Below are 8766 nucleotides of genomic sequence, written 5' to 3' on the forward strand. Positions count from 1 at the left end.
TGGAAGGAGAGTTTACAGTCTAACCAGACACCTAGGTATTTGTAGTTGTCCACGTATTCTAAGTCAGAGCCGTCCAGAGTAGTGATGTTGGACAGGCGGGTAGGTGCAGGTAGCGATCGGTTGAAGAGCATGCATTTAGTTTTACTTGTATTTAAGAGCAATTGGAGGGCACGGAAGGAGAGTTGTATGGCATTGAAGCTTGCCTGGAGGGTTGTTAACACAGTGTCCAAAGAAGGACCAGAAGTATACAGAATGGTGTCGTCTGCGTATAGGTGGATCAGAGACTCACCAGCAGCAAGAGCGACATCATTGAAGTTACACGCTATAGATATGTAGCAATTTAAGTTTGTATTTCTCTGGGGGGGAAACGGGTGGATAACAATGAGGTAGTTAGTGTATGCTCCACAGTCCATACTCTAGCTACTGGTCAGAGCATCAAGTGAGACGTGAAGGTGATTTTTTTTTTTTTACTGCGCCTGCCTAGATGTATTTCTATGACTTCCGATAGAGTAAGGAAGCCAACGTTATGCAGCAACGTTAGCAAGGGCTAGCAGTAGCCCCAACGGAACAAGATCATACGACGGATCAGGTAGATATTGTTATTTGTGCGTTACACGTTTCATATTAGCAAGCTAATACAATAATATGTTTAAGTCAAAACAATTCCCAACGTGAGTTGGCTAGCCTGGTGGTTTCCAGCTAGCTAGCCATCTCGACGTCACCAATGCTGGCAAACTGAGCTACCTAGCTATCCCAATGTAGCTTGGCTACGTGCTGTTGTAGCTAACTATGTGCAATAGAAGACTGATTCGAGGTAGCGAACATTTTATTTTAGTTAACTTCCAGTGTGGCTAGCTAGCTAGCATTGGCATACAATATTGTTTCCACAGTATATGGGCTAGTTAACGGCAGCTAATGCTACATGCCATTTGGATGCTAGTTAGCTACTGCATAGCTTGTTGTCCGTCATTTAATTGTTGCTAGGTAACCTTAGCTAGTTCAGTGTTTATACAATAAACTAATTCATTTGCAGAAAACCAACACCGGGATTGTTTTATCCAGCCAAGTTCGTTTGTTCTTTATCTCGCTGGCATCATACAGGCCAGTCAGGTTTTGATTTAGGCGCCCAGACATGTACCCCACATGACCAAAAGTATGTGGACACCTGCTCGTCGAACATCTCATTCCAAAATCATGGGCATTCATATGGAGTTGGTCCCCCCTGTTGCAGCTGTAACAGCTTTCCACTAGATGTAGGAACATTGCAGCGTAGACTTGCTTCTATACAGCCACAAGACCATTAGTGACCATTAGTGAGGTAGGGCATTGATGTGAGGCTAGGCTCGCAGTCGAAGTTCCAATTCATCCCAAAGGTGACTGATGGGATTGTGGTCAGGGCTCTGCAGGCCAGTCAAATTCTGCACGTGTTTCATGCTGAAACAGAAAAGAGCCTTTCCCAAACTGTTGCCACAGTTGGAAGCACAGAATCGTCTAGTATGTCATTGTATGCTGTTGCGTTAAGATTTCCCTTCACTGGAACTAAGGGGCCTAATCCGAACCATGAAACAGCACCAGACCATTATTCCTCCTCCACCACCAAACTTTACAGTTGGCACTATGCATAATGTTCTCCTGGCATCTGCCAAACCCAGATTTGTGAAGTGTAATTCATCACTCAAGAGAAAGCATTTCCACTGCTCTAGAGTCCAATGGCGATGAGCTTTACACAACTCCAGTCGATGCTTGGCGCAAGGTGATCTTAGGCTTGTGTGTGGTTGCTTAGCCATGGAAACCCATTTCATTAAGTTCCCTAGGAACAGTTCTTGTGCTGAAGTTGCAACCAAGGACAGATTTTTACATGCTTCAGCACTCTGCTGTCCTGTTCTGTGAGCTTGTGTTGCCTACCACTTTGCGGCTGAGCCGTTGTTGCTCCTAGACATTTCATCTTCACAATAACAGCATTTACAGTTGTTCGGGCAGCTCTAGCAGGGCAGACATTTGACAAACTGACTTGTTGGAAAGGTAGCATCCTATGACAGTGACATGTTGAAAGTCACTGAGTTCTTCAGTACGGACATTCTACTGCCAATGTTTGTCTATGGAGATTGCATGGCTGTGTGCTTGATTTTTATACACTTGTCAGCAATGGGTGTGGTTGAAATAGCTGAATCCACACATTTTGAAGGGGTGTCTACATACTTTTGTCTGTGTGTGTGTGTATATATATATAGTTTGTGTTAACTCTAGCTACTGCACACAACTTTAACTATCATTTTGCAGTTAATTGATGATTAGCTGAATGGCATAGATAACATTCAACCTCTTCTTGAATTTTTTTCAACAGACTGTTCCCTGAAAGTGCTGCAGAATTGTCGGGGTTTTCAGTCCTTTCCTCAACCTTCAAAAATGCCAGCTGCACTGGCAGATACCAGTCAGATTATCTGTGAGGTCTGGGCAAGCAATGTGGATGAGGAAATGAGGAAAATCCGACAGATAATTCAAAGCTACAACTTCATTGCCATGGTAATATATCATGCTACATGTGCCTTATGCTCACTTTTTCATTGATTCTTAGTAGATCTATGAAGGTTTTGGTATATATTGCGTAAACTTTTTTTTGTCATTAATGATGTCCTTGTTCCAACAGGACACAGAATTCCCCGGAGTGGTGGTTCGACCCATTGGCGAGTTTCGCAGTACGGTAGACTACCAGTACCAGCTCTTGAGGTGCAACGTGGACCTTCTGAAAATCATCCAACTGGGACTGTCATTTATGAACGAGGATGGAGACTATCCCCCTGGAACGACGACATGGCAGTTCAATTTCAAATTTAATTTAACGTGGGTCTTAATCCTTCTTATAAAACAGTATAGTCTGTGTGTTCCGGAGTTCCAAATTGAGCAGCTGCTGAAAAATGAGCTCCTGTATATATTGAGATTTAAATGGTTTTTTAGAGTGAAGTACATCGAAAAAATCAAGAGAAAACTGCAAGACTCAATAGAAGACAAAACAAGGAACAAACAGAAAAGACAGGCTTTTGAAGAAGTAACTATTTTTCATAAAATTGTACAGTTATCTTAGCTAGCTGAATTGTTTACTTGTTGCTAAGCAGTTGCTAGGGACTCTCCTGGAAGAAGCTAGCTAGCTTACAAAGAATAACAACAAAAAATATCTAGTTAACAGAAGAAAGGAAGACAAAATAAGGACAGAAGGAAAAGAAAAAGGACAACAAAGTGAAACCTCTAAAGAAACAAGAGACCATAATACAAGAAACAGCACTATAGAGAGATAGAACAACAACAACGCAGCCACTGCCAGCTAGCCTACTTCAGCAGTACTGTATCATTTTAATTATTTTAGTCAATAAGATTCCTGCTACGTAAGCTTAACTTTCTGAACATTCGAGACGTGTAGTCCATTTGTCATTCCAATCTCCTTTGCATTAGCGTAGCCTCTTCTGTAGCCTGTCAACTATGTGTCTGTCTATCCCTGTTCTCTCCTCTCTGCACAGACCATACAAACGCTCCACACCGCGTGGCCGCGGCCACTCTAATCTGGTGGTCCCAGCGCGCACGACCCACGTGGAGTTCCAGGTCTCCGGTAGCCTCTGGAACTGCCGATCTGCGGCCAACAAGGCAGAGTTCATCTCAGCCTATGCCTCCCTCCAGTCCCTCGACTTCTTGGCACTGACGGAAACATGGATCACCACAGATAACACTGCTACTCCTACTGCTCTCTCTTCGTCCGCCCACGTGTTCTCGCACACCCCGAGAGCTTCTGGTCAGCGGGGTGGTGGCACCGGGATCCTCATCTCTCCCAAGTGGTCATTCTCTCTTTCTCCCCTTACCCATCTGTCTATCGCCTCCTTTGAATTCCATGCTGTCACAGTTACCAGCCCTTTCAAGCTTAACATCCTTATCATTTATCGCCCTCCAGGTTCCCTCGGAGAGTTCATCAATGAGCTTGATGCCTTGATAAGCTCCTTTCCTGAGGACGGCTCACCTCTCACAGTTCTGGGCGACTTTAACCTCCCCACGTCTACCTTTGACTCATTCCTCTCTGCCTCCTTCTTTCCACTCCTCTCCTCTTTTGACCTCACCCTCTCACCTTCCCCCTCTACTCACAAGGCAGGCAATACGCTCGACCTCATCTTTACTAGATGCTGTTCTTCCACTAACCTCACTGCAACTCCCCTCCAAGTCTCCGACCACTACCTTGTATCCTTTTCCCTCTTGCTCTCATCCAACACTTCCCACACTGCCCCTACTCGGATGGTATCGCGCCGTCCCAATCTTCGCTCTCTCTCCCCGCTACTCTCTCCTCTTCCATCCTATCATCTCTTCCCTCTGCTCAAACCTTCTCCAACCTATCTCCTGATTCTGCCTCCTCAACCCTCCTCTCCTCCCTTTCTGCATCCCTTGATTCTCTATGTCCCCTATCCTCCAGGCCGGCTCGGTCCTCCCCTCCTGCTCCGTGGCTCGACGACTCATTGCGAGCTCACAGAACAGGGCTCCGGGCAGCCGAGCGGAAATGGAGGAAAACTCGCCTCCCTGCGGACCTGGCATCCTTTCACTCCCTCCTCTCTACATTTTCCTCTTCTGTCTCTGCTGCTAAAGCCACTTTCTACCACTCTAAAGTCCAAGCATCTGCCTCTAACCCTAGGAAGCTCTTTGCCACCTTCTCCTCCCTCCTGAATCCTGCTCCCCCTCCTCCCTCTCTGCAGATGACTTCGTCAACCATTTTGAAAAGAAGGTCGACGACATCCGATCCTCGTTTGCTAAGTCAAACGACACCGCTGGTTCTGCTCACACTGCCCTACCCTGTGCTCTGACCTCTTTCTCCCCTCTCTCTCCAGATGAAATCTCTCGTCTTGTGACGGCCGGCCGCCCAACAACCTGCCCGCTTGACCCTATTCCCTCCTCTCTTCTCCAGACCATTTCCGGAGACCTTCTCCCTTACCTCACCTCGCTCATCAACTCATCCCTGACCGCTGGCTACGTCCCTTCTGTCTTCAAGAGAGCGAGAGTTGCACCCCTTCTGAAAAAAACCTACACTCGATCCCTCCGATGTCAACAACTACAGACCAGTATCCCTTCTTTCTTTTCTCTCCAAAACTCTTGAACGTGCCGTCCTTGGCCAGCTCTCCCGCTATCTCTCTCAGAATGACCTTCTTGATCCAAATCAGTCAGGTTTCAAGACTAGTCATTCAACTGAGACTGCTCTTCTCTGTATCACGGAGGCCCTCCGCACTGCTAAAGCTAACTCTCTCTCCTCTGCTCTCATCCTTCTAGACCTATCGGCTGCCTTCGATACTGTGAACCATCAGATCCTCCTCTCCACCCTCTCCGAGTTGGGCATCTCCGGTGCGGCCCACGCTTGGATTGCGTCCTACCTGACAGGTCGCTCCTACCAGGTGGCGTGGCGAGAATCTGTCTCCTCACCACGCGCTCTCACCACTGGCGTCCCCCAGGGCTCTGTTCTAGGCCCTCTCCTATTCTCGCTATACACCAAGTCACTTGGCTCTGTCATAACCTCACATGGTCTCTCCTATCATTGCTATGCAGACGACACACAATTAATCTTCTCCTTTCCCCTTCTGATGACCAGGTGGCGAATCGCATCTCTGCATGTCTGGCAGACATATCAGTGTGGATGACGGATCACCACCTCAAGCTGAACCTCGGCAAGACGGAGCTGCTCTTCCTCCCGGGGAAGGACTGCCCGTTCCATGATCTCGCCATCACGGTTGACAACTCCATTGTGTCCTCCTCCCAGAGCGCTAAGAACCTTGGCGTGATCCTGGACAACACCCTGTCGTTCTCAACTAACATCAAGGCGGTGGCCCGTTCTTGTAGGTTCATGCTCTACAACATCCGCAGAGTACGACCCTGCCTCACACAGGAAGCGGCGCAGGTCCTAATCCAGGCACTTGTCATCTCCCGTCTGGATTACTGCAACTCGCTGTTGGCTGGGCTCCCTGCCTGTGCCATTAAACCCTACAACTCATCCAGAACGCCGCAGCCCGTCTGGTGTTCAACCTTCCCAAGTTCTCTCACGTCACCCCGCTCCTCCGCTCTCTCCACTGGCTTCCAGTTGAAGCTCGCATCCGCTACAAGACCATGGTGCTTGCCTACGGAGCTGTGAGGGGAACGGCACCTCAGTACCTCCAGGCTCTGATCAGGCCCTACACCCAAACAAGGGCACTGCGTTCATCCACCTCTGGCCTGCTCGCCTCCCTACCACTGAGGAAGTACAGTTCCCGCGCAGCCCAGTCAAAACTGTTCGCTGCTCTGGCCCCCAATGGTGGAACAAACTCCCTCACGACGCCAGGACAGCGGAGTCAATCACCACCTTCCGGAGACACCTGAAACCCCACCTCTTTCAGGAATACCTAGGATAGGATAAAGTAATCCTTCTCACCCCCCTTAAAAGATTTAGATGCACTATTGTAAAGTGGCTGTTCCACTGGATGTCTTAAGGTGAACGCACCAATTTGTAAGTCGCTCTGGATAAGAGCGTCTGCTAAATGACTTAAATGTAAATGTATAGCCAGTAATGAGATTAAAACTATGCTATGCTTATGTTTTGGGGTAGGATCTGATGCCTCATTAGAAGGCTCTTGAGTAATAGTTTGTTTGTTGTTTCACTGTTTGTTCCATTCTGTTCTTTTGTAAACAGAGAGGATATGTACTCCCAGGACTCGATAGACTTACTTCAGAACTCCGGCCTCCAATTCAAAAAGCACGAGGAAGAGGGGATTGACACACTCTACTTTGCTGAGCTCCTGATGACATCCGGTTTAGTGCTGTGTGAAAATGTCAAGTGGCTCTCCTTTCACAGGTAGGGATGTGTTGCGATGTCAGTGGGCCTAGCATTTTTTTCTGGTAAACAGGATAAACTCTGGGCCCTAGTCATAAACACTCCCAACAGTGCCCTAGTAGTCATTTGCAAAATCAAGTTGTAATGAATCTCCTTGTCGTATTTCTCATTTGCAGCGGGTACGATTTTGGCTACCTGGTGAAGCTATTAACAGATACTCGGCTACCTGAGGAGGAACATGAGTTCTTCCAGATCCTCAATCTCTTCTTCCCTGCAATCTATGATGTCAAATATCTGATGAAGAGCTGCAAAAACTTGAAGGTAAAGAGACATTCCTGGTAACTTGCTTATTATGTTATGGTATTTGCAAAACCAATGAACGCACTGTTGGCTGCCAAATGTCTCAACTTTGTTAGCCTGCTGAGCTGAAGCTTAGGCATTAGCTTGATTACCTAATGCAAGTTAAGTCTCAGGCAAGGTTACTCCATCACACAAGCATGGCTCATCAAACCACCTCAGTTAGTCAATGCTGGCCTATAGTGAGGTGTCTACCTTTTTGAAAATATATTTTATTTCACCAAAATGTGACTGACATGAAATGTCCTTTGACTTCCTCTGAGGCAGAGCATATGTCTCCAGTTAACTGAATGTCAACTGTGTGTTTGTTCAGGGAGGACTCCAGGAGGTGGCTGACCAGCTGGAACTAAAGAGGATCGGGAGACAACACCAGGCCGGTTCGGATTCGCTGCTCACAGGGATGGCCTTCTTTAGGATGAAAGAGGTACCTATTGTCTGTCTTCCATGACAACTAATAGGTGAAAGGACAGATTTAACGTTGTACTTACACCTGTCAAGTCTTTTTTTGAAGAGTGGTCAGGAAAGAAAAGATTGGGAAGTTTGAGAACTAGTCTCGATGAGGACTGGCATCTTGGGAGTTACATGAAACAAGTTGTCTTCTTTTGCAGCTTTTCTTTGAAGACAACATTGATGACGCAAAGTATTGTGGGCGATTGTATGGATTGGGCTCTGGGTCCACTCAAAATCAGAACGGCATCTCAAGCTCTTCCCAAGAGGAAACCAACAACAAGCACTGATCGACCGCGAGGCCATCAAGTGGAAGCCGCACTTGTTTTAACCTATCCAGTAGATGTTTATTTTCTCCCCCCACTCCCAGAATACATGAGATTAATTTCTGTGTCCAGCTTCACCAGCTGCAAAAAGGACATTGGTTACCAGACTCTCCTCTTGAACCCATTTTGTTCTGTCATAGTTGATTTTACTGCAGATTGTCACATTCAAATTCCCTATTGTACCACTATTGAGCCTTTATCACCCAGGACCAGTATTCAGAAACCTTTGTTTATCAGCATTGCAGTAACAACTCTTTTAAAAGCATGGGACCAGCTCTTGTATTGTACTTTGAATAAGAAGTTTAGCATTTGAAAGTGCTCAACAATTCTCTGCACTGCTTTTCAAAACCAACGTTATTTAAACCCAACTGTAGCTCAAGCCTTGGTATCAATCAGAAAACCAGTTCTTTGTTGGATACATGCTTGTAGGGATCGTACCATTTTAAAGTAAAATTTCACTGAAGTTTTAGATGGGTGTTAGGGGCAGTTCTGTGCAACATTTGCTTTTAATTTGTTCACTGCTCTGTTTAAAAAGATGGTTTGTGGTTGCTATTGTTTTTACAACATGCATTGTTTGAAACAGTTGTATATTAAAAAAAATCTATTTTCAATAGTATTTCCTATTTTGGGCATGCCTTATTGAACCAATTCTGTCCCTGTTGCAAAATATTTAGGTGAAATGGTTGCACTGCAGAGCCTTTATCCATATCATGCTGCCATTTCTTCCTAGACCAAGCTTTTGCTTTAGCTGTGACATGCAACCAATTCTCACATATGCTCCTAAATATTTTGCTGTGCTACCTGGAATTTTTATTT

General features: G+C 46.1%; 1 protein-coding gene across 1 annotated transcript; it reads left to right on the top strand.

Moving 5' to 3' along the window:
- Positions 1 to 482: 482 nt before the first annotated feature.
- LOC115135934 (CCR4-NOT transcription complex subunit 8-like) lies at positions 483 to 8566 on the top strand. Its single transcript, XM_029671164.2, has 7 exons — positions 483 to 589; positions 2345 to 2523; positions 2648 to 2841; positions 6680 to 6841; positions 6997 to 7141; positions 7491 to 7601; positions 7786 to 8566. Exons 2-7 carry the CDS (start codon positions 2407 to 2409, stop codon positions 7912 to 7914), a joined length of 858 nt encoding a protein of 285 aa, XP_029527024.1. The 5' UTR covers positions 483 to 589; positions 2345 to 2406; the 3' UTR covers positions 7915 to 8566.
- The last annotated feature ends 200 nt before the right edge of the window (positions 8567 to 8766 follow it).

Source organism: Oncorhynchus nerka, linkage group LG10 (assembly GCF_034236695.1).
Source record: "Oncorhynchus nerka isolate Pitt River linkage group LG10, Oner_Uvic_2.0, whole genome shotgun sequence".
Lineage (NCBI taxonomy): Eukaryota > Metazoa > Chordata > Actinopteri > Salmoniformes > Salmonidae > Oncorhynchus > Oncorhynchus nerka.

Excerpts from the sequence above, each read along its gene's own strand:
- LOC115135934 (XM_029671164.2), top strand. The coding sequence starts at position 2,407 with ATGCCAGCTGCACTGGCAGATACCAGTCAGATTATCTGTGAGGTCTGG. Across the intron at positions 2,524-2,647 it reads GCTACAACTTCATTGCCATG|GACACAGAATTCCCCGGAGT; the intron begins GTAATATATCAT and ends TTGTTCCAACAG. Across the intron at positions 6,842-6,996 it reads AAGTGGCTCTCCTTTCACAG|CGGGTACGATTTTGGCTACC; the intron begins GTAGGGATGTGT and ends TCTCATTTGCAG.